Source organism: Cucumis sativus, chromosome 7 (genome assembly GCF_000004075.3).
Source record: "Cucumis sativus cultivar 9930 chromosome 7, Cucumber_9930_V3, whole genome shotgun sequence".
NCBI classification, from domain to species: Eukaryota; Viridiplantae; Streptophyta; class Magnoliopsida; order Cucurbitales; family Cucurbitaceae; genus Cucumis; species Cucumis sativus.
This window is the reverse complement of record NC_026661.2, coordinates 738,135-764,096: the sequence shown is the minus strand read 5'-3', so window position 1 is coordinate 764,096 and position 25,962 is coordinate 738,135. Positions and strand designations below refer to the sequence as shown.

The 25,962-nt window shown below is 33.4% G+C and overlaps 4 protein-coding genes across 9 annotated transcripts; 3 read left to right on the top strand and 1 right to left on the bottom strand.

The window, feature by feature from the left end:
* Positions 1–530: 530 nt before the first annotated feature.
* On the top strand, positions 531–4,580 carry LOC101204549 (probable alkaline/neutral invertase B). Its single transcript, XM_004144783.3, has 5 exons — positions 531–913; positions 1,078–1,529; positions 2,191–2,622; positions 3,254–3,812; positions 4,053–4,580. Exons 2-5 carry the CDS (start codon positions 1,098–1,100, stop codon positions 4,346–4,348), a joined length of 1,719 nt encoding a protein of 572 aa, XP_004144831.1. The 5' UTR covers positions 531–913; positions 1,078–1,097; the 3' UTR covers positions 4,349–4,580.
* Positions 4,581–7,543: 2,963 nt separating this feature from the next.
* LOC101204550 (COBRA-like protein 2) lies at positions 7,544–11,549 on the top strand. Of its 3 annotated transcripts, none has more exons than XM_031888427.1 (6): positions 7,544–7,958; positions 8,329–8,408; positions 9,028–9,481; positions 10,156–10,315; positions 10,650–10,912; positions 11,051–11,549. In XM_031888427.1, exons 3-6 carry the CDS (start codon positions 9,127–9,129, stop codon positions 11,344–11,346), a joined length of 1,074 nt encoding a protein of 357 aa, XP_031744287.1. In that variant the 5' UTR covers positions 7,544–7,958; positions 8,329–8,408; positions 9,028–9,126; the 3' UTR covers positions 11,347–11,549. The 3 variants fall into 3 exon arrangements, with proteins under 3 accessions (XP_031744287.1, XP_031744289.1, XP_031744288.1); XM_031888429.1 differs by having other exon boundaries at positions 8,990–9,481; XM_031888428.1 differs by having other exon boundaries at positions 8,986–9,481.
* Positions 11,550–15,010: 3,461 nt separating this feature from the next.
* LOC101204791 (5'-methylthioadenosine/S-adenosylhomocysteine nucleosidase 2) lies at positions 15,011–19,154 on the top strand. 2 transcript variants are annotated; one of them, XM_031889377.1, is made up of 8 exons: positions 15,011–15,368; positions 15,481–15,544; positions 15,728–15,819; positions 16,644–16,750; positions 17,186–17,260; positions 17,442–17,531; positions 18,495–18,587; positions 18,703–19,154. In XM_031889377.1, exons 1-8 carry the CDS (start codon positions 15,272–15,274, stop codon positions 18,898–18,900), a joined length of 816 nt encoding a protein of 271 aa, XP_031745237.1. In that variant the 5' UTR covers positions 15,011–15,271; the 3' UTR covers positions 18,901–19,154. The 2 variants fall into 2 exon arrangements, with proteins under 2 accessions (XP_031745237.1, XP_011658589.1); XM_011660287.2 differs by having other exon boundaries at positions 15,012–15,368; positions 17,457–17,531.
* A 2,132-nt stretch (positions 19,155–21,286) lies between these two features.
* On the bottom strand, positions 21,287–24,502 carry LOC101204305. 3 transcript variants are annotated; one of them, XM_004144866.3, is made up of 5 exons: positions 23,975–24,502; positions 22,608–22,904; positions 22,256–22,477; positions 21,918–22,046; positions 21,287–21,811 (listed from the first exon to the last, which is right to left on the bottom strand). In XM_004144866.3, exons 1-5 carry the CDS (start codon positions 24,224–24,226, stop codon positions 21,605–21,607), a joined length of 1,107 nt encoding a protein of 368 aa, XP_004144914.1. In that variant the 5' UTR covers positions 24,227–24,502; the 3' UTR covers positions 21,287–21,604. The 3 variants fall into 3 exon arrangements, with proteins under 3 accessions (XP_004144914.1, XP_031744222.1, XP_031744221.1); XM_031888362.1 differs by lacking the exon at positions 23,975–24,502 and adding an exon at positions 23,050–23,352; XM_031888361.1 differs by lacking the exon at positions 23,975–24,502 and adding an exon at positions 23,054–23,352.
* Between the last annotated feature and the right edge of the window lie 1,460 nt (positions 24,503–25,962).

The following is a 25,962-nucleotide window of genomic DNA, read 5'->3' as shown; positions in this document are numbered from 1 at the left end:
TAATGGTTAGTATAATACTTGGTGCATTTAATATTAGAGGTTACTTTATTGAAACCAAGGGTTACAAATCCAATCAAAATGGACGGTTCATAAACTCACTCCAACGTTCACCATAATTGCTTGCTCTTTCCTTTTCCACCTCAAAACTAAAGTAGGACAACAAATAAAACCCCAAACGACTTGTACATGTGTAAATGGTTTTATAAAATGAATAATGTACGAAAGTCCTTGTAAAAATCTAAGAAATCGATGCTCCAACTTTTCTATCTAGATAAAAACAATATGCATTCAAATACACGTTGTTTAGACCTACCAACTATTGTAACTACGGATTATAATAACCAATTCAACCTTGTTTAGGCTACGAACACAAATTGATATATATATATGTATATATTTTTGTTATAAGTTAACGTATTTTCAAAATAGGAAAAAAGAAAGAGTTGGAGAAGAGAAGGCAAAAGCAAAGGAGTGACCAACTTTGGATCTTTCAACCGTACACGTGTCCTAACAAACGGCCCCTTTGGCCCTTTTCCTCTGCCTCCTCAAAACCGACTCCTCCATTATTGCTGCACTTCACAGACCTTTCACCTTCTCCTTCTCCATCACCTCCTTCTCACCGTTTTCTCTGTTTCTTCACCTGCCTTTGTTACGCAGTGCCTTTTTACCTCTGGGTTTCTCTCCTTTTCCTTCTTCATGAAATCATCCCATATCCCTGTTTATGCTACTCTTTCCATTTCCATGTGTGTATCTTCTCACTGAGCTTTTTACCACCCCCATTACGGCGGTTGCTCTTTCTACATTTTAAAATGGAAGCTTATTAGCTTCTTTGGTGGCGCTTTGCCCCTTCCCATTTTGTTTTTTCATCTTGCATGGAGCTTGCGTTTTCTAAAGGAATCTGAGAAATTCGCTGGTAAGTTGTTGGGTTTGTCAGTGCAATGTAACAGTTTTCGAAATGGGTTTTTTTCCTTCATCTGTTTGCGTTATGATTGTTTTTCATTTGGGGTTTTGGTTTTTGATTCTCTGTTTTTAATCCATTCTCTGTTGCCTGAGAAATCATTTTGAGATTGATTGCAGAGAGTATAGGTTCTTCAGAAATGTCGAATTCCTCTTCGAACATGCCCCAGAATGGGAATGTTAAAAACAATGATACGTTATTCACAGTGGATGAGATTGAAGAAAGTGAGTTTTCGAAGCTATTGGATAGGCCAAGGCCGTTGAACATGGAGAGACAGAGGTCGTTCGATGAAAGATCGCTTGGGGATTTGGCGATTGGTTTTTCTCCACGGTTATCATCGAGAGTTTCTTCAGAAAACTTTGGTCGATTGAGTGATAATTACGATCATTCTCCATCGCCGGGTAGAAAATCGGATTTCAATACTCCAAGATCACACACTGGATTCGAGCAGCATCCTATGGTGGCAGAAGCTTGGGAAGCTTTGAGGCGTTCGTTGGTCTATTTCCGTGGCCAGCCAGTTGGTACTATTGCGGCGTTGGACAGTACTGAAGAAAATCTTAACTATGATCAAGTAAGAACGAACACTTTATGAATAGTTGCTTACTTGCATTCATTGATCAATCCCTGTTTTGTTGTGTTTATAATAATGCAGAGTAGTGTCTATGTTCTTGCTTGTATTCTATTGCATTGAGAATCAATTTGTCATTCAGAAAACATTTCATCTGTTGAAACTTTGAAACATGATATCTCTATAGATTCTCACAACAATAATGATACTCACAGGAGTACTTCCGTTAATAGTATTTCGAACGTTCGTTTTCTGTTTACTCTTTGAAACTTAGTGAGCATACGTTGACCACTTGTTGAACGCCGTAACTCATGTCATACACTGATGTACTTTTCTAGAGTAAGTAAATTTAGATGTTGAAGCATTATTGACTTGATATTTCCTTTGCATTAATGTGTGAAACTATTTGAGTTGGTTTGAATCATAAATGCACAAACATTGTATCTTTTGAGATAAAACGTTGTATCATAAATGCGTAAACATCATCAACTAAAAGGGGATTTTTGCATGAAAACCACAGAAATGTATAAATATTTAGAAATGAACTTATGTATACCAAGTATCAGTATGTGCGCTAATGACTTAATTTTTAGTTAAGGGGTTTTCATTGATCTGAACCGAGAGCAAAAGCTAACATATGGATTTACTTCTTCTGTTTGCATAGGTGTTTGTAAGAGACTTCGTCCCAAGTGCGTTTGCTTTTCTAATGAATGGGGAGCCTGAAATAGTAAAGAACTTTATCCTAAAAACTCTTCGGCTTCAGTCATGGGAGAAAAAGATTGATAGATTCCAGCTTGGAGAAGGGGTGATGCCTGCTAGTTTCAAAGTTCTTCATGATCCAGTGAGGAACACTGAAACTTTAATTGCAGATTTTGGAGAGAGTGCAATAGGAAGAGTTGCTCCTGTTGACTCTGGATTTTGGTGGATTATACTGCTTAGAGCATACACAAAGTCCACTGGTGACAGTTCATTGGCTGAACTACCAGAATGCCAAAAGGGAATGCGCCTTATTTTGAGTCTGTGTCTTTCAGAAGGTTTTGACACATTCCCAACCCTTCTCTGTGCCGATGGATGCTGCATGATTGATCGACGAATGGTGGGTTCTTTCAACCTTTCCCTTTTAATATTTAATAATGAAACTAACATGAAGCTTGACTTCTGAAATTCACTCGGGAGACCATTTGAACTGTTAATAGAATGATCTAATCATAGTTCAAATCCTCTCCTCTTTTGGTTCTGAACTTTCAGATTTCTCTGATTCATTTTAGTACTTTCAAAAGGCCTATTTAATTTTTAGATTTTAGATAGAGCGATCGTTGTCTTTAAAAAAAGTAGCTATTTAGGTTATTGCTATTATTTTTGTCCCCATTTATATAAAACAACTACAGCTTTTTAGAATTCAGGAAAACAAAATAGAGTAACTTTGAATGTTTAAAAGTCAAAATAAAATTTAAACCAAAATTATCTACATTGAAAATTCAGGAAAACAAAGTAGAGTAACTTTGAACGTTTAAAAATCAAAATAAGATTTAAACCAAAATTATTTACATCGTCTTGCGGCCTCCGTTTGATGTACATTTTTTTTTTCTTACTTTTTGGGAGACAAAAGGTTTCACTACAATATTAGGTTTGCCTAACGAAATGAGCTGTATGTACTGTGCAGTCTTGAAATCATTATTATTATTTATTCATTTCTTCATTCTTACTGCTTTTACTATTGGTTTCAGGGTGTATATGGCTACCCAATTGAAATTCAGGCACTTTTCTTTATGGCTTTAAGGTGTGCTTTGATTTTGCTTAAGCAAGACCATGAGGGGAAGGACTTTGTAGAAAGAATAACAAAACGGCTTCACGCCATGAGCTATCACATGAGAACTTACTTTTGGATCGACCTAAAGCAACTAAATGATATATACCGATATAAAACTGAAGAATACTCTCATACTGCTTTGAACAAGTTCAACGTAATACCTGATTCTCTTCCTGAATGGATTTTTGACTTCATGCCAACTCGTGGTGGATACTTCATTGGAAATGTCAGCCCTGCAAGAATGGACTTCCGTTGGTTTTGCTTGGGAAATTGCATTGCAATTCTTTCTGCCTTGGCAACACCAGAACAAGCCACTGCTATTATGGATCTTATTGAATCGCGGTGGGAAGAGCTGGTTGGAGAAATGCCGTTAAAGGTTTGTTACCCTGCCATTGAAAGCCACGAGTGGCGAATTGTAACTGGATGTGACCCAAAAAATACAAGATGGAGTTACCATAACGGTGGTTCTTGGCCAGGTAAACATCTCTACTACCTCTAATTGCTTGCAAATTTATAGTTCCCATCTGTTCCCATTTACAACTTGAGTATGCAAATTAGGAGGCTTTGTCACGACCTTACTTAAACTAGATCGGTTCTATAGGTTGTACAAGTGACTTTGATTATAAAAAAAGTTTAGGAGGCTTAGTCCTAATGACAAGTAGACTCCGAAGTTGCACTAGAACAAAGATATTGACATTGCTGCAATATTCTTGCAGTTCTCCTATGGCTTTTAACAGCTGCATGTATCAAGACTGGGCGACCGCAGATTGCAAGACGTGCACTCGAACTGGCTGAATCCAGGCTACTGAAAGACAGCTGGCCAGAATATTATGATGGGACACTTGGACGGTACATCGGGAAACAGGCACGAAAGTTTCAGACGTGGTCAATTGCAGGTTACCTAGTTGCAAAGATGATGTTGGAAGACCCTTCTCATTCAGGCATGGTGTCCTTGGAGGAAGATAAGCAGATGAAGCCTTTAATGAAAAGGTCACATTCATGGACTTGTTAATGCTCCAAACTTATAGTTTTGGTTAGTAGTTGAACTTTTGTCTTTACAGCCTTCTTCCCACAGTAATTTTCATATATAATGTTTAGTTTTGTTTTCTAGAGGGATATTTGTTTGTGTTTTTTCTGGCTAACAGATAAGTATAAATGACGACATAAAGTACATTTCTAATCCAGCTTACTTTTACGAGATGAAGTACATGTTTTTTTTTTCCTAATGGAGGGTTAAATCCTCATATTCCTGCGTTCTTTTGTCTGAAAAAAGTGTTATATGTTCTGTATCATGGATAGGGAATTGAACTTCCAACCTGAATATCTCATCTATTATTCTGCCATTTTCTGTTTTTGAAGTATTTGCTATTTAGCTGATTAAGCGAATTGATTGTTATTCACTTTCATTGTAGTTAATTATAAAGATTAAACATGCATTTCCAAAGCTTGTAAAATAGGGTATTTGATAAAATAGTTACCTTTGAAGCTCCAAATTGGTGCAACTCTTAGTTAAATCTGGATCAGGAGCACTGTGTGAACAACCGTCTTGTCCTCCGGCCTTAGAATGGGAGGGGGATGGGGATGGTGGAGTTCCTTGATTGATAGCTGAATTTTGGAAGGAAGTTGAAAGAAAGAATATTGTTTTGTATTTTTTTTTTCTTACAATAAACTTCAAACTTGTATATGCAAATGTCATGCAAGTATGTATTCATGAGAGATTGACACTTGATCTTCATGAAATTAAGTGGGATTTAGTGTTTGATCATCAAGGTTACACCTAAGCTATGTAGTAGCTTACTCATACAAACACTGTAGATTGGATTAATACACTAATTACTCTATGTTTACCCTAATATAGTCCATGCTCAAAATTTGATACCCACGTATTAAACCACAGCTCCCTAAATTTAATTATATATTACCAATACTCTTTACTTATGGGCCGTTTGATACCATATTAGACTAACAATTCATCCAAAAACTTAAGCTAGTGGTTAAAGTCAAATTTAATTATATATCAACAACACCTATGGTTAAATGGTTAACATTTTGACTAAACCAAAATTTGCAAATATCCAATTTCACTTTTTTTTTTTAATTTAAACCAAAATTAGTTCAATTAATTAATTAAGCAATTTAATTAATTTGGTTTTAATTTCCAATATTAAATTTCACTAATCTCGACCGATTTTGAATCTCTATTTAAGATTTCGATATTTAATTATACTTTTCCTCTCTTTATAGGTTTATTCCTCAATCATACATTGGATTAAATATAGCATCCATATTCAATGTTTTTCTCTAAAACCAGATTGTGAAAGGTTTCAAATTCATTCATTACACTCGGTATGAATCTAACTAGTGGACCTATAGATCATGAACTTCAACTATTTGAGATTAACTGGTTAAATTTTTTAACTTAGTTAACCAACTGTCGTTAACTACTTGGACACTTCATTAAAATTTGTAGCCGCTCTTTCCACTATAACTATATTTCTATTCACTCGATATAACCATCATTAATAAGTCAACCCTTTGTTCGTAGTTACAGTTGGATTAAATACACTAGTTTTACCTCCGTAAGTATATATTGTTTTTAAAGTTCTAATTGATTCTCTAATGAGATATTGGTTTGTGGTTATCCACAAAACTGAATACCTCTTGGACCTCTAAGAGGATGAGATCTTTTGTTCAAGACCTGAAGTTAACACTTAAGGAAACAACCTCTCTACTATATCCTCTAAGAGTAATCTTCATCTTGCAGCCTATGTTTCCAACTATTTATCAGGTCTCACCCATGCAGATCAAAGAATAATCCCGAATAAACAAAAGTTCATAGTTAGCTTAAGATTAAAGTCAAATACTTAGTTCATCCTATTGAAATAGTCAGTTTTAAACTTTAAAGGACGTTATAAAGTAAGAGTGATAAATTTATTGGTTTGATTATACTAACTATTTTGCATCAGAACGTCCTCATTTGCATGTCTTTACATGAACGAATTAAGATCAGATTTTTTGTAACACTTTACAAGTCAGTTTTTGTAACAATTACAAGCCATGCCACATCTAATACTATTCACATAATAAGATACACAACTTTATCAGTATACTATATAAACCACTTTGGCTATCTACTCAAACTTGATATACTTTTATGTCTCTACATAAAGTTCAAGTATTTATACTCATAGCCATGGATCTTAGTTTATTGAATTTAAGATTTTCTAATACAAAGTAAGCAATTCACATATATTTAATATCAACTTTATTGAATAAACATTGATAACACTATTATTGTAAATGGAAATATGTTTATAGTTTACCTACCACTAGTTTTAGTATCTAAAATCCAACAATAAAATAGTAAAATCTATTCGATATTAAATTAGTTTTAAGTTATTAAAACTTGTTTTAAAGTGATTTTGAACCATTTTAACCATTTGAAAAATCACTTCCATACTAGCACTTGAACCATAAATTTGACTAAATAGTTTGATACTAAAACATAAATGAATTTTATCGTGGTTTTGATCATACTAAAATTGTTTCGATAAAATTTGATAATCATTTCTATTTGTATTTTATTTTAAAATTTAAATTTATTCAAGAATGTAATTCATATGTATTAAAATAACAAACTTATTTTCAAATAAACAAAGTAACAAAAGTTTCCACCCATCAAAATAAAATTCAATTATTTTCTTTTTTACCGTTGTTGATTAAAAAATTTGGGTCAATCACAAATTGTCACGTTATTAATTTAGATTAATGATTAGCAAATTTGAGGCCAATTACAAATTTACATGTGTCACCCACCCATCAAATAACATAAGTAGTTCTTTCCATCAAATTATGTCATGTGAGGTGAGGATTGAACTCCAAGTTTGGCCATCTCACATTTATTAAAATAAATTGAATCAAATTAAATAAAAATATACTTAAAAATAGATTAATTTAATTTTAAATCCAAAATTGGGCTCAAAATCAGCCAAATCCAAACCCTTACAGTTGTTTTAGCATTTAAAATAGGGTTGTTTTTTTTATCATAACTTGAATGGCCTTGCATTGTATTCGTAGGTCTTGTTCATGTTCACTTACGGATTCATTTGATATCATAAAGATAAACAACCTAAATACTCTGGTCACTTTTTCAAAAGTCTTTCTAAGTATTTTATAAACACTTGGAAAAGTACTCTTATTTTACAACGACATTAGACTCTCACTCTCCTGTTTCATTACGTTGGCTCTATGTTTTGTCAGCCAAGGATACAAGAGAAGTATGCTCATCATGCATGGGACTCGATAACACAGCAGCATAGGACATAATGGCCTTTATCTCCCTCTCAATCACAAGTAACCATTCGTTCCATGAAACCCAACAAACACATAGCAATCATAAACAAAACCCACACTTTGTATTTCCCTCATTTATTCATCTTCCTTCAAATTCCCCATCAAAACTCAAACCCCATTTTCCTATTTTCTTCCATTTTTTTTGACAGCTTTTGTTTATTCAAAACACCCCATCTCAACCGGCTGAAACACGACAAGCATCACCTTTCAAACATCTTCTGTCGCCTGCTGAAATGGAGTTCCGATCTCGACACTTGACATCTCCCAAGGTTAGACCAATCGATGTTTCCTAGAATTTTTTGTTTCAATATTAGATGGATAAGATGGGGATGGAGTTTTCAAGAATCTAAATCTCTTTTGGGTTAGGGTAAGGTTTCTTCTTATTCAAACAAACAAAATCTCAATTGGGTCAGCCTTTGAATTGTCTCCGGTTGTTTAGTTTAATGTGGCTGAGGGAAATGAAACCAAATCCTTCTCCTGCTTTTCTTTCTTTGTTTTTGGTAGCTTCTATTATGTGCTGTTATGTGGCAGGCATCATTCTTGCCTTCTTTGAATTTTAATTTTCTGGGAATAGTATGCTTTTGTTTTTGCTGTTTGATTCATAACTTGAAGTTTTTCAACCATGTGTTTCTTCTGCAGATTGTTACGATCCCTTGGATCCTAATGGAAACATTACCATTACTTATGATATTCAAACTTGGACCACTCGTGGATATGTGGTGAGTTTAATGCTTCTACTTTGCCAAATGGTGAAAATCATTTGTTGATTTAGTACGCTTGAGCTTCTAATTTGAGCAATTATCCACCAAACTCTGTAACATTATTAGCCCATTAGAAGCAACAAATGAGAACACTAACCCTAAACTAGACCTTAAATCCTTAACCGGCCAGGAGTTTATCTTTCTTTAGAGAAACAAATTCGCCCAAAGATTGGTAAAATGTAATCTGACTGTTTTTGTGTGCTTTCAAGGTCCTTTGGATAGGTGAGTTCTCGCTGGAAGTGACTAGCAATTATGTCAACTATGTAAAATTCAATCCATCATTCTCGCACTCCATCTTAGAAATCTTCACTGCACAAAACAAACAACTTGATTGGATTCAGTCCAACCAATGGGACAAGTTATCATGTCTCTTTCTTCATTACTATTCATGTAGAGATCTCTACTTTTGTTCTTTCGTAGCATTCTTCTGTAGAGTTATTGGAGCTATGAAACCCAACAGAGTTATAAATTACTTAAAGCTGTAGAGTGTAATTGCAATTTTGATTGGTTTTGTTCATTTGGGTTTTTTTGGAAGATAGGAAAGCTATGAACTTTATGGCCAACTTGTCATTCTCAGGGGAGAGTTACTGTCCAAAACTACTATCAGTTCCGGCATGTTGAGAATCCAGGTTGGAAGTTGGGGTGGACATGGACGAGGGGTGAAGTCATCTGGTCAATGAATGGAGCTTTTGCAACCGAACAGGGGAATTGCTCGTTGTTCAAATTTGACATCCCACATTCCTGTGAGGATAGCCCTGTCATTCTTGATCTCATGCCGGAGGCATCACCGGAGAACAGGTCGGAAGGTTGTTGCCGCAGTGGGGTTCTTTCTGCTTGGGCTGTGGATCCTTCCAAGTCTTTCTCTTCGTTTGAGATCTCAGTGGGGAGCACGGACGAAGATGGCAATGAGCAACCACCCGTCAATATTACTCTCATGGCACCTGGTCCTGGTTACACTTGCAGCCCGTTTTTGGACTCTAGTCCAACTATTTCTTCTGTAATTGATGGCAAAAGAGAAGTTCAGGTTTTCAGTAAGTACTTTAAATGTCAATGCAATGCTACAGAAAATGTTGTTTTTAGCTATGGATATTGCTTGAAAGCTAAAAGAATGGCATGGTCCTGCAAATTCACAAATCAGAGTTTATGTAGTATGTGGGATTAACAAAGCCAAACATACATACAAATTATAGATTCAACTCCTCATATACACACTTGCATACCAAATATAATTTCAAGTTCTAGTAAGTTGAAACATATATAAATTCAAATTCAAATTCTATGAAACACATACCATTGAAGGGATATCTCGTGGGTAGGGCCGTTTCTCATTGCTTGCCAAGAGTTTTCTTTATTGTTGTGAAATCTTGGGAGAGGAACCATAGTGTTTAGAGGCTTGAAAAGGGGCAACCCAAGTAATGCCTGGTATCTTACTAGATTTCAAGTGATGTGTTTGTTTTGCAATTACTCATTAGGTGTTATTTTATAGAATTGGAGGCTCTTCCTTTAGTGATCTTTTCTTTTGTGAGTTATTTTTGGAATGCACTTAAACCTTGTGTTCTCCCTTTTTTTTCTCAATAAAGGGTCGTTTGTCTTAAGGTTTTTTTTTTTTTTTTTTTTTTTTTTAATAAAAAAGTCCATATCTTTTTTCTTAAGAAAAACTTCACCCAAAATTTAAAGGCCAAAATTTGACTACTGTTATTTGCAGGAACTTGGAAATCAACATGTACTTACTCCATATTTGTGGATAACAAGACACCAGTCTGTTGTGTCTCACTCTCAGCGTTTTACAATCCCTCCATCACACCTTGCCCTTCATGCAGCTGTGGATGCAGAAAAGCAAGCAAAAGTTCTGTTCAATGTACAAGGTATTTGCTCAACTTGGTTTTTTACTGTCATGCTTTAGCCAAAGAATTTTTGGTTAGCTTGTGACATTCATTAATCATCAGCATACTTCTGTTACCCTAAGATCAACTTGTGGCATGACTTTCAAAGAGAAGACTTTTAAACATATGGTCAGATCAAGCGCAAGGGTGAAAATTGGTGCAGGGCAGCATAGCATATGGATATAATGTTACTGTTTTTGCTAGTGTTGTTTGTAGATGCCAAATCAAACCGCCCTCTCTTGTATTGATATCTTTCCTAATAAAGAGAATTCCTTCTTCCCTCTTTTCACTTTATTTTCTTATAACTTGACATCAGAGACGAATACCAGTTGTCATCCACGGATTCTGCTACTAATCTTTCCTCCGTACGGTGCTCAGATCACATGTGCCCGGTTCGAGTGCATTGGCATGTTAAGACAAACTATATCAACCATTGGAGAGTGAAACTCACAGTTTCCAACTACAACTATAACAGAAACTACTCAAACTGGAACATCCTAGTGCAGCATCCAGGATTTAGCCAATCAACAGAAGCATTTAGTTTCAATAGATCGCAACTTCCATCCTTCAGATTTGGGGGTACATTACACAATTCTTCTTCTGCAAATGTTCATTTCGACATAACGCCTTGATCCGGTTGAACAACTTTATCAAACCAGGTTTACATGAAAAAGAAAGTACTGAGAAAAATTTTGTGGATTTGTTGCGTGTTTGCAGATGAGTTGGCCCTCTTTTGGGGCATAGAGGATTTCAACACAGAGCTTGTGCAGTCAACTGAGAGCAATATGGGGTATGTGACGACAGATGTTCTTCTTGAGAAAGATTTGGAATCATTCACATTAAGCAATGGTTGGGCATTTCCAAGAAGAGTATATTTCAATGGAGATAACTGCCATATGGCTTTACCAGATACCTTCCCAATGCTACCAAATGGGAATCCTAAACAAAGCCTCTCACTTTACCTCTTCATTCTTCTCTTCTTTCTTGAACTTTTTGTTTTGGTGAAAGTATAGTATGGGTCGTTTGGCAGCTTGGTTTTGTGAGTACAAGAACTAGTGATTTGTGAGCATAGGGAAAGATATGGAAGTAATTTTTTTTAGCAATAGTCTTCTTATTGATAGTGGATAGATCAATAATACTACTTGACATGTCAAAGTCAACAATGTTCTTTTTCAATAACAAAGATTATAATAAACAGTTTCAATGTTTATATAAATAAAGTGAATAATTTATTTTGTAAAATTCACAATAATTGACATGATCTTCTATCGTAGAGATGAGAGACTCAATATTTCATCACATAATTGTTGTACTCTATAAAAGAAAAATAGTTCATTTTGTTTAAGTAAAGATAGTTTAACTCGAAAAAGAAAGTGCAATGTTATCGAATCATTCATTCCTAGTGAATCAATAGGCTATTCTTTTTCCCTTATTTGATGTGAATTCATTCCTAATGAATCAATAGACTATTCTTTTTCCCTTATTTGATGTGAGACATGTTAAATAGAGATTTGTTTGTATAAATAGGTTTGTTTTTTTAAACAAAACAATTGAGGTCGTTTTTATTTTCACAAAAACTTAATCTGTTTCGTGGGTTCCATTTAATTATATTTGTTTTTATTTATACGTGTCTTGCAATCCTAATGAAATGTGGAACCCATTATTTGTTAATCAACAAGCACAATCCAATAGTGAAGTTGAGACTTGAGAGTGATCAATTTGATTACGTTTGAAAATTACTTGGGACCTACGAAAAGATATAGTCACTATTAGGAAAATTATGAATATATTAGAATCATTGTTAGTGTTACTCTAACCATAAACAACGACAATAACAATAAGAAAACAATGATACCCACAATGCAACCTAAAACGTACTCAAATTACAATTGCCATTGAGGTCCATTACAATTGGTCCATACATGACATCACACTAGGAGTACACAAAATTCAATTATATATTGTTAAACATACCAAAGTCCCAATAATAACTATAGATTCGAATAACTTCTTCATCGTTAACACATCTGTAGACTAATTAAGCTATACAAAATTTTCACATCTTATTTTCAATGAAAAATGTCATAATTTTTTTTTCTTTCAAAATTTAATTCAAGGATGAAAGATTTTAAACTCGAAGCATATATGTGTATAGATGTAAGGGTAAATTCGTAAAAGATAGTACAAACTTTATACCAATTCAATTATACTCGTTTTTTGGAACTATAAATCTTATATTATTTTGTGAGTATGTTATGTCTCTTCAATCAAAATTGATATAAATTATTAGGGTATTGTTGAATAAGTTATGAAACAACAAAAAAAAAAATCAATAATTATGTTAGATTGAATAGGGACAGGACAATAAGAATGGTATACAAATTTGAATTTGAATTGAACTCTTTTGTCTGTGTGCTGGCTAATTTGCACAACCTTTGGATGTTTCCTATTTTCATATCATCAAAATTATATATGTATATATAATTTTAACATTAAACTTATCCAATGTTATTAATTTTTACTCTAATTTTTATATTTTACCTACTTGAATTTTCATTTGAAAATTTTCATACACATTTTCAATAATTAATTACAAAACACATGTATTAAAAAAGGTTTCAAAGAAAAATAAGACTAAGCCTTAAAATTTTGTAAAAATTGTGAGTTTCACAAAATTATTTAAACGATTAATAAAACTTCGGTTTTAAAAAAATAGTTTTAGTTCCTAAACTTTCATAAAACTAATCATGAGTGCTTTCAAATTTTAAAGCCAATTTTGTTCTTGAATTTGAATTTAGTAGGTGTAACAAATTAGTTCTTCCACTCTGAACTATGTTACAATTTATCCCAAACAAAAATAATCAAATTAGATATCAATTTTTATTTTTTTTTCATGTAGACATTGTATATTGTATAAAATTGTTGAGTATTTAATTAATTTTTCAGTTTATTTATACAATAAATTTTATTAAATTTGTATATTAATTTTTACTATTAAAATTAAATTGTTACAATTTAAAGAAGAAAGTAAATTGTTACTCAATATGGTAAGTTACGTTTTAAATTGTTACAAAGTCGAAAAATGAATAAGAATTAAATTATTACTTCTAAAACTATATGGCCTAAAAATGATTTTTCCCTAAGCTTAATATCATACAAAACTTGTTATCAATTTAAATGTTTAAACAAATTTCTTTCCCTGAAGTAAAGACTATAACTTACCCCATGCAACATAGTCTATAATTCTAGTCTTATTTATTTTATGAAATTGAAGGTTTCAATAAAATTGATAAAGAAAAAAAAGGATACATGTCGAGTATTTACATTTCATGTTAAAGTATTCTTAACTTTTTTTATTGAAAAATTGCATCCGATAACGAAAAAAATTTAAAAAAACAAGTCATAACACTTTTTTTTTCATATCATAAATATGACAATTATAACAAGTAATTAATGATATCAGATGATTATCAGACGACTATTGAAAGACTATCAGAACACGACTATATGAAGTAAGTTAAAAAGTAAGTTATTTTTAAAAAAATTAAAAGTTTTTGGAAACCATTCAAAATATACTTTTAAATATATTTTAAACCATATATTTAGGAATAAAAGTTTAAACGAAAATGAGTTTAGTGTAAAACACATTTTTTTCCTTAAGTTAATTTAAATGGTTTTGTAGTTTTTCTTTTTTGTTAGTTTCTTAATTTTTTGTAAACACATTGCTTTGTACTTTTCTTCTCTTTTCAAATTTGGTGTAAACACGCAATAATTCATCTATGTATATAATTTAGAATTATATAAAATATAACAAGTTTTATTTTTTTAATTTCTAATGAAGCTTTTATTTTAAAGTCTTTTTTAATTATAAATCCAAATATTATTTGTTTGTTTGTTCTCCTATAATCAAAGATCTCCCATAAGGGATAAGAAAAATCATTCAAAAATCTAAAAAACATATATTGATTCAAAATGATATATAATTATTTAGAATAGAAGTATAAAGTTATTTAAGAAACATTCTAAAACTATTTCTAAAATTCATACATTAAAAATATAGATTTCAAAATTTTAAAATCAAATTGGTCTATTCTTCTTATAAACCTAGTGACTAAAAAGTTATATTTTAAAATACGAGCAACCAACACACATGTTCTTCAACACTTAAGAGACTAAAAAAGTAATTTTTCTTAAAACTATTAATATATATATTTTTAAAATCGAGTTATTCTTATAATACCCAATGTCCTTCAACCATAAAACTTTTAAGCTTAACTTTTATAATCTATAATTACAATAGAACTCTAAAAAAAAGTAAGGCACACAAATAGAAAAACTTTGTACAAGTTGGGTTGTTTATAGAATCATTTGGTCCACCAAGTTATAAACAACTCAACCTCAATTGTAGATTATGGTTGAACATGCACCTTCATTAAGCATTTTTTAAAATATACTTTTCACCTTTCTCTTTTAAGCTTTGTTTAGTGGTATTGGTAACCTTTGTTCCAAGAGGTGGAACCCATAATTTGAGTGAAACATAGGAGTTTGATACCCTAAAAGGTAAAAGAAAAAAAAGGTTCCATAAATCCAGTTAGTGAAAAGTTATTAAGAAAATGGTGGATATTTATCAAGAAATATATTTTCCGAATGAAACAAAAGAACGAAAAAGAATATAAACCACGAAAATCAATGAATGGATATTGAAATTTGAAGTTTGAAATAACCCAAATCCCTAGCAAAAAGGGGAATTACACAGAGAAGGAAAAAAAAAAAGTTACTTTGCTTTTGTAACAGCCGCCGTTGAGGCTGTTTTATAGTGACTCTTTGCCACCTTCTATACCATTTTCACATAATTTTCTACCCTTCAGTCGCTTCCAAGTCCCTTTGATTTTCCTTTAAATTCCTCTGAAGTTTTGCCCATTGCTAGCAAACATCACTATGGTTCTTCCCAAGGACATTCCCAGCTCTGCAGAGAATTACATGGATTCTCAGACTCTCACCAAGCTTCCAATTTCATCTATTCTCATTATAATCGGTAACCCATCTTCGTAATTTGATATATATATATATATTTTTTTGTATTCTACTTTTTGTTTTACTTTCTTAGTTTGGGATTTCGACTGTTGGGTTGTGATTTGGCGATTCAGCTATGCAGACTGAAGCGCTTCCTTTAGTGGAGAAGTTTCAACTTTCTGAAGATCAAAAATCTGTGTGAGTTTCTTTTTTTGTTCAATCCATTTTATGAAGCTGGAAGCTTTCTGGGGGTTTGATCTTTTCCTGTTTGACTCTTGCATTTTGTACTTTTCTTTCATTTTGGGTTGAGTTTGCTTTCTTTCTTTCTTCTTTGTATATGGTTTTTTTGTTTGTTTTTATATGAAGTGCTTGATTTTGTAGGTTTCCGAAGGAAGTTCCATGGGTTCGTTATCAGGGGATTTACAGAAATCTTCAAATCAATTTAATTTGGCCTGGAAAGGATTTAGCCTTGGGTATGGAACTATGAGTAATTTGTCACTTTGTTACTTTTTTTTTCTTCTGGATGATCTCTATAGATTATTAATGACAATGATTTGTCATGCATTTCAAAACCGAGCTTTAGCATTCCCACTGGTTCTGTTCAAGCTATGTATAATATTTTCTCTAAGACCAGTATTTTTGTATTCATCTGATTGCAGCTTATTTTTGCATGTCTTCTTTCTTTTTTGTTTCTTTCTTGTAAGTAAACGAAACATGACTCTTAGTGTTACATGATTTGGATCAGATTGGCTAGCTATGGCTGTAACTGAGTTGCTTATTATGACTTTGCCCATGAAGTTCAGATACCACGCTTAATTTCGTTACATGTTTGTGTCCTACATTACTTACTGATTACCTGAACTATATGTCCGGTACTAGAGCATTAAGTTTTTCGAGAATGATTCTGTCATTTTGGATATAATTTGGAAAAAGTTTGACAGAAATAATGAAAAGTGAATGGAACTCATCTAACTTTTTTCCCCTGTAATGTTAGATCATTAGATGTTCTATTTCTAATAACATATCAAATGATTGAGTTGGTTATCATTAGCATCATACAGCCTGATTCGTTTCTTTCATCCTTTTGAAAAGTCCTCTGTTGCTACATCCTTGTGGCTTGTGTTTTGCCCATTTTTCCCAGTTCTATGTTCTTCTTTCAGCATTTGTAGACAGATATTTTGGCTGGTGTCTGGTGTATTTCTTGGTTCTGCACCTTTTTGATAAGTGGGTTCAAAACAGAAGCTAAGTTACAAAGTAAGCTGTTTCTGAATTTTGAATTCCTCCAATTATCTCTCAGGAGTTGATAGCGTGGGCACGATTTCTGCATCGCTTGTAACCTATGCTTCTATCCAAGCATTGCATCCAGACCTGATCATAAATGCAGGTACTGCTGGTGGTTTTAAGGTATGTTTATGTCTTCATAGCAATCTATTTCTAGGTTTCAGTTATTTCCTTTTTTCTTCAGTATGAATATCCTGTTGCCTTTCCATGCATCTACTTGTTCTTTTGTCCTTGATTCAAAGTTAAAACAAAAAGAGCATCAAACTAGTGATTGCCTTCTTGGACATATCAATCTCTTTTTTGGGGTTTTCATTGTCTTTCCTTCTATTTTTCTTTTTCTTCCCCTTGAACACTGTTTTTGACATTCAGACGCAATCTCAGTGATGTCCTCTCCATCTCTTTATTCATTGAGTTGTGGTCATGTTCCTCCATCCAACAACTACTGAATCTTTTTAAAATTCAGGGATTTATTATGTAGTTTAACCTACTAACAATTGTGAAGGATTAAAGACATTGCTTCTTTGTGTTTGACTGGTGGTTGGGTTTGGATGCTACCAGGCGAAAGGAGCTAGCATTGGCGACGTGTTTCTGGTATCCGAGTGTGCCTTCCATGACAGACGTATACCTATTCCAGTAAGTATTAGTTTCAAGAGTTTTAATGGGCAAAATTTACACTTTAATTTTCAGTTATCTGCGAAACTAATGGGTTGATAATCTAATGGAAAAGCAAGTCTTCACCTAAATGATGTTCTGTGTCAGTTGAAATGTAATAGGTTCTGAATTCTGCTTCATTAATTTCTGTCATCATTATTAGTTTACTGTACTTCAGGTTTTTGATTTATATGGAGTCGGATTGAAGCAAGCATGGAAAACGCCCAATCTCCATAAGGAACTTGATCTAAAGGTGAATTTCCTTCAGATGAAATTAATTAGACCTAACATTATGGTATATTTGTTCTCTAAGTTTGATCATCCACAGAACTAGTTTGTTTTGGTACTGTGATGTTTTAAAGCAGACAAGTTCTTTTCTGACCAATGTGATGTGAGTCGTGAGGCTCCTATTTTTCTAATACCACTCATGTCATGATAAACCCCCAAATCCTTCATCCCTTAAGCATCATTGTGTGAAGATAGATGTAACTCAGAGCTCATGATTTAAATTTTGGTTTGAGACGGAGTTTTCCTGGTTTTGAAACACTAGTTGAAAATTTGCTTCAAGAAGTGTGTCACTGGTTTGCTATGTTTGTTTTTGTTATAATTCCTAAATTTTCAATGTTATCAACTTCCATCATGGTAGGAAAGAAGTCATTTTCATTTTTCATGAACTAAAACACTTGAAGTTCTCGTTTGTAGCATTTAATAGTAATGCAATATCAGTATGCATGTGTCTATAACTTCTAAAGTTCGTGAAGACTTTGATAGACCCCCAATTATACACCAGTACAGTAGAAGGAAGAAGAAGCAAGGTTAACCGCAGGTTAACCGCACGTGCTAGGGAGAATAGCCTTAATAGTTTTAATATTGTATGATTCCATAATAAAATAATAGAGCATAAGTTTGTTATGGAGAGAGAAAGTTAGTTAGAGTATAAATAGGAGTTGGTTATGGAGTATAAATAGGAGTCTGTTGGGAGGGAGAAGGGGGTGAAGAATTAGGGCTGCAATATTCCTTGAAAGAGAGGAAGGGCAGGGGGTTAGGGTTCTTTAATTTTTCTTTTACTGCTTTTATATTGTAATTCTGTTGCAGATATCAATAAATAGAAACACTATATCAGTGTTCTATCAGACTTCTGATTGTGGAGTTATAAGATGATCGAGTTTCCACATTATATCTTCGATGGGCTAATTCGTTTTGTTTTTTCTATCAGGTTGGCAAATTATCAACGGGTGATTCACTAGACATGTCTGCACAAGATGAATCATCGATTGTAGCTAATGATGCCACAGTTAAAGATATGGAGGTAAAAGTTGAAGTGTTGATGAACCTACTATAGTCAGCAAAGGATGAGAATGACATCAATTTCTTTTACTTCTAAATTCCATCAAAGCCTCTTTAACTCTTAGTTTGAATTTCAGGGAGCAGCAGTAGCCTATGTGGCTGATATATTCAAAGTTCCTGCCATATTTCTAAAAGCTGTAACCGATATCGTAGATGGCGAAAAACCAACTGCTGAAGAATTCTTGCAGAATCTAGCTACAGTCTCTGCTGCACTGGATCAAGCAGTTACAAAAGTTATAGATTTCATCAGTGGAAAGTGCATTCATGAACTTTGACAACATTGTGATGTACCAGAGTCAAATAATATTTAAGTTAGCATATATACTTTTGGAAATCATATTGTGTACTCTGTTTTATTGTATGTTAAATGTGTTTCGGCTAGCCCGAGCAAACAAGTCGATGTCGCAGGTGAGATTTACCTCTCTTTTTTATATGCTCGAGCACAAGATGTTTTGCATCAGACCATGTCAACTCAAATGGATTGCAAATGCGTTAAATAAACACTTTAACCAAATCTTTACCTTACTGATACACACAATCTACACGAATCCCTTACATATCAACTAATTAACATTATACAATCTACATGAATGTGGAGAGTTTGAGCATTCAAACTGCCTTCATAGGTAATGAACAGGTAGTCCGACTTTATAAATAGGCAATAGCTGTGTTGTCTTTTCAAATTTCAAAGAATCAGTTGATTCTTAGGTTTCTTTGGAAAAGCAATGAAATAGATGGAAACAAAATTGGTGCACAAGGAGCTTCCAAGGAAAAGGCCAACCTTGGCAGGGCTACAATTTTGGCTCTTGGGAAGGCCTTGTCCTTCAAGACTACTTGGTCGACAATTATTTCAAGGACACAAGCTGCTATGATATCGACCTCAAGCAGAAATTCACTTGAAGAAGTACGTAGGGTAGCAATGGAAGGCCAAGCAACCAATCTTGGCAGTACATCCAGGTGGGCCAACGATATTGAACAGGTTGGAGAACAGACTTGAAGTTGTTCATGAAAAATTATTTAAAGCAATGGTGTTGTGTGGATCAAAAATAATGATAGATTTATATTTTTGCTCATACTGATTTTGAAACATATTTTTTAAATTATTTTTTTACTATTATGAACCATTTAAGATTTTAGCACTTCAAAATGGTCAATGATTACTTTTGCTTGATGAGAATCGATCAATGCCAGAAAGCCACATGTCGCTATGAAAGCCACCATAACCTTAGCTGATATTATAAATAAATTTAACAAATTAAAAAAATCAATTATTTAGAATAAATAAACAAAAGAAGAAGAAGGACCATTGAATTTGACCATTACAAACGTTTCTTAATTAATTTAACCATTATTCACATTAAACCTCCACTATATTATAGCACACCTCCCTCTCATTTCAACATGAAAAAATAAAAAGAAAACAAATTTCCTCTCCTCTCACTTTCTCCCCTGTATTCTAATCTTTTTTTGTTCGAACAAATATCATTTGGAGTGTTGGTATTTCGTTTGGTTCTGATGCAACTCCGAATAAAGAATATAGGTGGTTTTATGTGATGGAGTAGTTTGAGAACTGTTTTCATATCAAGTAGATCGACGAAACATCTTAAAGAACAACAACTAAACTGTGAGGCGGTGTGGGGCTGCAAGGTAGGGGCTTATTTGACCTCTTTTGCACTTCTTTGACTCATGTTGATGCCACTTGATATCGTTTTTGCTCATTTTAGCTCCAAATCCACATCAACACTAAATCTTATTCTTGGTTTGCTCGAAGTCTACAAAATAGAGAAATAAGAATGTAAAATCATAGAACGATTCCAAATTAACAAGGATTTAGATAGTACATTTTCGATCCTACTGCACGCACTTACAATACGCTGTATTGCAGGTCTCATTTTTTCTAGACGTTGTAATGTTATCCTACACCAGAGGTATTTTTGTAATTGGTTTCGTCTAATTCCGTCCCTTTTGCTCCCAAATGATAAATTGACCATACTTTGTCGAAAACACTACCAACAACAAACATATTGAATCTATCTATATTTACATTTTACCTTCCAAAAGAGTCTATCTGTAGACCCTCCATTTGTTAGATTGACTTAATATAAACTAAACTAAATTAACTCTTTCCTAAAAATTATCAAATCAAATCACAACTATTTGTTTAATATTTTGCATTAACTTAAAATATATTTTTCTTCATCTTATTATTATGATCATCACCATCACCATCACCATCACATGTGAAGAAAAAAAAATTAGCACTGTTTTCAAATATTTAAACGTTTTCTTCATATATCTTTTCAATCACTCATCTAATCGAGACCACATAGTTATGTCTTTGTTGTTCTCAAAGTCTAAAACCACAGACAATTATTTAAATCTAATGTCAAATTGTCAATGCACAATACAAAAATTACAGGTTTGAATATGACATTATAAATTTCAAAACATCAACTTATGTTCATTTTAACTTTTAAAAGGTGCAAAGACTTTTCACCCATTAGTATTACTCTATAGTATACTCTAGTCCAATATACTTGAGACTTATACATTAGTGCTGATACAGACACACACCATATCTAAAAAACATACAAAACTTAAAATTTCTTTAATAATATATCAAACTAGTCTTTTATTCACATTCAAGTTCTTCTTAATATATTATATGGAAGAATTACGATTTTGATTTGGTTTCTTTGAGTAATGAGAATCTGAAATGCTCTCATACATATAAAGTATCTTTTACAACATAATACAACAAATCTTATACTTACATACATTCATTCATTCATTCAAGGGAGCATCCTTTTGCAGCTTGTAAGAAAGAACTTTCAACCAAATCTAAGCTAATTTTGAAATTTCCTGACTTCGCTTCATTTCCTTTTCTCTATTGTAGTTTAAAAAGCTCCCGATATTAGGATAACTTATGCAATTATATGTCATTCCTTCACCTTACAATAACTCAGCTTTATATGATTTCTAAGAGGGTGGTGTCAAAAGTGTAGAAGAACAAGCTAGAGGCTCATGCACAACAGAATTAGAAGAAACTGAGATTGGATTGCCTTCCAATTGTAACATGACTGCCCCCAGAATCTCAGTCAATAGTTTCTTGAACTCCTCCTCTTTAACTACCTTCCCGTCATCCGCGTCTACCATCTTGAATACATCAAGAAGAAGCTTGTCCATCTGCAGATTATATTTATATTATATAAACCAGACATTAGTGAAGTGAAGTGAGTGATTAGCTTGATGTTAATGAATGTCAGTGATGAATGTTGATTGTTTTCGTAACCTCATCAAGGGCACCAAGTGGTGGTAAACCGGCTAATGGAGCAACCAAATCCAGCGCCAACTGTAAATGTTCCTTTGGCAATTTTCCGGTTTTATCTCTTGGGACAGTCTGAAGTGCCGCATTAAGTGACTGCATCAAGATCAAAATTATAATATATGAACTACGAGACCAGAATCTAGAATGAAGAGAGGATTATGGAGCAACTTGTTCTATTGAGTGCTTTGGCATTTTGCTGAATTGGAGCTTACTTTATTACAAGGGGTGGAGAACACCGAGGCAAGAACAACCTTAATCAAGCAAGACTAGTGGAAAACAGTAGTACTATGATGCGATATTACCTTGTCCAGTTCGAATTTGTTGGATAACAGTCTTCTTATGCTACTTCCATCAAAGGTGTTTTCACTATGAGCAACTATAACAGGCTGTTCTTTTAGGCGTTGAGCGATATGCACTGCAGCCCTCTTGAATGCCAACAAGAAGATCTCTTGCGAGACAGGCTTGTCCCAATTCTCACCTGCAGCACAGGATTCCAGAGCTGGTTCGATAATATCGCTCATAACCTGACGAGAAGTTGGAACAAGTTCAATCACAAAACTACTAGAGCATGAAATGATCCAGTCACACTTCGGTTAAGAACCCAAAAAAAAAGAAAAACCGAGTTTTATTAGTTCTATTCAAACGATCAATTACCCAGGAGTCTGAAGGAGGAGGCATCCCTTGTTCCACAGTAAGATCTTCAAAAGCTTTAACAATGTAATCTTGAAGAGATCCTTCAGGCAGGTTGATTTCTGAAAAAGTGGCGACCATCTCAGGCTCATAAGCAGAGCTATTAATGAATTCAAGAAGGTCTTCTCCATCCATCCGAAGTATAACAATAGGATCTCGCTTCAACCCGGCAGCCATGCCTAGCAGAATATCAGAGAGAACTTCTTTAAACTCGGTCTTGCTTACCTTATCTCTTGATCCATGAGTAAATTCATTCAATACCTACATAACCCACCCAAAGAAGAACCCCATCCAGAGCAGGAAGTGTCAGAGTTGAATGAACTAACAAGAATGGAAACTGTTTGCACTAAAGAAGACATATTTGACAATAAACTCAAAGAAACAAAATCAGAAGTAGTATCAGAACCTGCCTAAAATTGAAAATATACAATATATTTTGGCAACAAAAGACACGCGGGAAACAAGAACAGTTGTATTGTATCAACAAAAGCCTAAGCACTATATATATAGATCATCTATTTCTTTTGCTTAATTATTGGAGCAGGAAACTTGGTTTATTGTTATTGCGGTCAGATGTTGACAATTCTAGTATTGTCAAAGATAAAAAGGGATATAGTTTTCAAAGCACTCGTCATAGATTCCTCCTTGTAAACGAAGATAGGAGAAAAAAGTAATAAAAGGAAAAAAAAAAAAAAAGTAAAAAAGGAAAAGAGAGTATGAACTGAAAAGAGAAAACCAGAAAGTTGTAATGAACCCACCGGCCATGTTGGACCAATAGGTTAGATACTTCTCAAGCCATCTGTAAATAGAAAATAATAATTTGTATTTTGTAGAGAAATTAAAATCATCATTACCCACTAAACCATTAGATCATCATCACAATCATCAGATTAAAAATAATCTTTATGAATGGCAGGCATGAAAGATTAAATTAAAAAAAAACGATCATCATGCATACAATATTTGGACGGTCAAAAGCTATTGAAGTAAAAAAATGAAATGGGATCTTTGTCTGATTTCTAGAGTAAAATAATCGTCATTAAACAATTAAATATTCAAAGCTGTGTTTAATTTATCAAAGGCGGGCAGAATTGAAAGAGAAAAGATGAACAAAACTTTTCCTCACGTTGGTGGTCTCTCAAATCTAGTAGTGGACAAACAGATCGTCAAATGACCAACAGACTCCAACTTGTAGTTGGAACGAAAAAAACCCATTTGAGATAAGATCAAATGATTGAAAAAAAATGAAAACAACAGCAACAAGCTAAAGAAACAGAGATAGTTGTAGTGGTATTTGTAAGGAAAGTGAAGAGAATGAAAGGAAAGGAAACCTGAGAGTAAATGTTATCGGAATCAAGGGAAGTGCCTTGGGGAGGAAGGCCAAGAGCAGCACCAATGTCGGCGACGGCAGGGTGAAGTTCTTGGAGGGAAAGTTTGCCGTCTTTGTCGGTGTCGAGGTCGTGAAACTTATGGTCGACGAAAGAAGAGAAGAGGTGGTTGTTGGCAACCAACTCCATAATTTCTGAACCGTCCAGAACCTGTGGTTTGGATGATGAAGAAGGTGAAGAAGGGAGAGGATCCATTTAATTTTAGAGTGTCCTGTGAACTATGAGAGGAGCTTTTTGCTCGAGACTCTTGTGAGAAAGAGATTGTTAGTGTTGTGTTGTGTTGGGTATGAAGGATCAAGTTGCTTGGATTACTCAAGTCATATATTTTTATTGGATTACGCCATAAATGCAACTTCCAGAACCACCAAATTCAGACACTTTTCTTTCTTTCTTTCTTTCTTCTTCTTCTTCTTTCCAATTTTTCTCTTTTCTTCTTCTTTTTGTTCAGCACTAGAGATGATCCATGACCATCAACGTGTCTCCATCCATATCATTTCTACTTTAAACTTCAAATAAAATAACTATTTGTTCATTGAATTTTTCTTATAAAGTAAAATTGTGGAATGGATAAAACTTTGAATCTCTAAATAATAAAAGGTTAGTCGGATTATCTTTTAGTCAAGTTCGGTTTCACTAATTCATCTTTTAAATTGGAATTTTGTCTCAAGTTAACATTAAACTGTTCATCAATTTTGAAAGATAATTGAATACTTCTAACAAATTAATAGTGCAAATTAACCTCTTTTTCCAAACACTATTCTAAATAAATATAACCAAAGAAAAAATTTAATGTTTTCTTGTAGTAGATTATTGTGTGTCGTATGCTCAATTACACGTGTAATAATCTAACTCTCTATACTACCAATATTTTGATATGTTTATAATCATTTTAATAACTTTTCATTGGAATCTTGTATTTATATTAGGTAGCTTGAATTTAAATGAATGATCTGGTTATGCACATTAACATGCGCATATTTGTATAAATTCTTCCACTTGTTTATAAATAAATTGAGTGAAAGTTTCTTGAAAACTCTGTTAAATACGATAATAGAGCAGGTGGTCCACATAGGTATGTGTTCATCGTTTTCATCTCAATTAAAATTAATTTTCAGTTGTTGGACCTTTCAAATATTTCAAGTCCACATGTGAGGAGAGTATTGATGATATATAAATAAATTTGTCTTCTACCACTTGTTTAAGGATTTGGATAAATTGATGATTTAATAATATGAATGTTATTTTAATTATAATAGAATGTAAAATGATTGGTAGGGTAATTGTGTTAGCAATAAAAGTGTTGGGGTGATGGAGTGATAGTTATATGGTAAGATTTAAAATTTGAATGTTAAAGATTGGTGTTGATTATGCAGTTTAGGGTAGAAGTTTGAAGAAAAAAGAAAAAGAGAAAGAAAAAGGGGTAGAGGGTTTGTAACCACTAATACGTATGTGGTGGAGACACGTGGGGCGGTGGGAGGGTTGGGGCGGAGGCAAGGCACACCATCGACCATCCCCTCTCCCATCTTCAATTTTTTTCGTCACGTTTGTCGCTTTGTATCACTCTTCCTTCTACACGTGACCTACCCCCTCCCACGTGTCAATTTTCCTACACCATTATTTCTCAATACTCCACTTTTTTTTCTTTCTTTCTTTCCTTTTCATTTTGTTACCATTTAACCTATAATTTCATCCCTATTAACCTAAATTAGATTATTATTGTCTGTCTTTCACACACGTATTATTATAGTTGCGGTTACTATAATTTGTATTTGGAGTGCTGATTATTATAATTTAAGTTATATCAAAACTTATCTTTCTTCACTATTCTTTTTCAGAGTTATTTTATTCAATCTTGTTAATTGCGTTGTTCATCTAATAAATTTAACTATAATTTCTTTAAAAGTAATTTTCTCATTTGTTCAGGTGATCTT

Coding starts and splice junctions, on each gene's coding strand:
- LOC101204549 (XM_004144783.3), top strand. CDS start 1,098: ATGTCGAATTCCTCTTCGAACATGCCCCAGAATGGGAATGTTAAAAAC. Junction 1,530..2,190: donor AAAATCTTAACTATGATCAA/GTAAGAACGAAC, acceptor CTGTTTGCATAG/GTGTTTGTAAGAGACTTCGT. Junction 3,813..4,052: donor TAACGGTGGTTCTTGGCCAG/GTAAACATCTCT, acceptor ATATTCTTGCAG/TTCTCCTATGGCTTTTAACA.
- LOC101204550 (XM_031888427.1), top strand. CDS start 9,127: ATGAATGGAGCTTTTGCAACCGAACAGGGGAATTGCTCGTTGTTCAAA. Junction 9,482..10,155: donor AAGAGAAGTTCAGGTTTTCA/GTAAGTACTTTA, acceptor TGTTATTTGCAG/GAACTTGGAAATCAACATGT. Junction 10,316..10,649: donor AGTTCTGTTCAATGTACAAG/GTATTTGCTCAA, acceptor ACTTGACATCAG/AGACGAATACCAGTTGTCAT.
- LOC101204791 (XM_031889377.1), top strand. CDS start 15,272: ATGGTTCTTCCCAAGGACATTCCCAGCTCTGCAGAGAATTACATGGAT. Junction 15,545..15,727: donor TCTGAAGATCAAAAATCTGT/GTGAGTTTCTTT, acceptor TTGATTTTGTAG/GTTTCCGAAGGAAGTTCCAT. Junction 15,820..16,643: donor TGGAAAGGATTTAGCCTTGG/GTATGGAACTAT, acceptor ATTATCTCTCAG/GAGTTGATAGCGTGGGCACG.
- LOC101204305 (XM_004144866.3), bottom strand. CDS start 24,226: ATGGATCCTCTCCCTTCTTCACCTTCTTCATCATCCAAACCACAGGTT. Junction 22,478..22,607: donor CTCCTCCTTCAGACTCCTGG/GTAATTGATCGT, acceptor ACTTCTCGTCAG/GTTATGAGCGATATTATCGA. Junction 22,047..22,255: donor ACAAATTCGAACTGGACAAG/GTAATATCGCAT, acceptor ATCTTGATGCAG/TCACTTAATGCGGCACTTCA.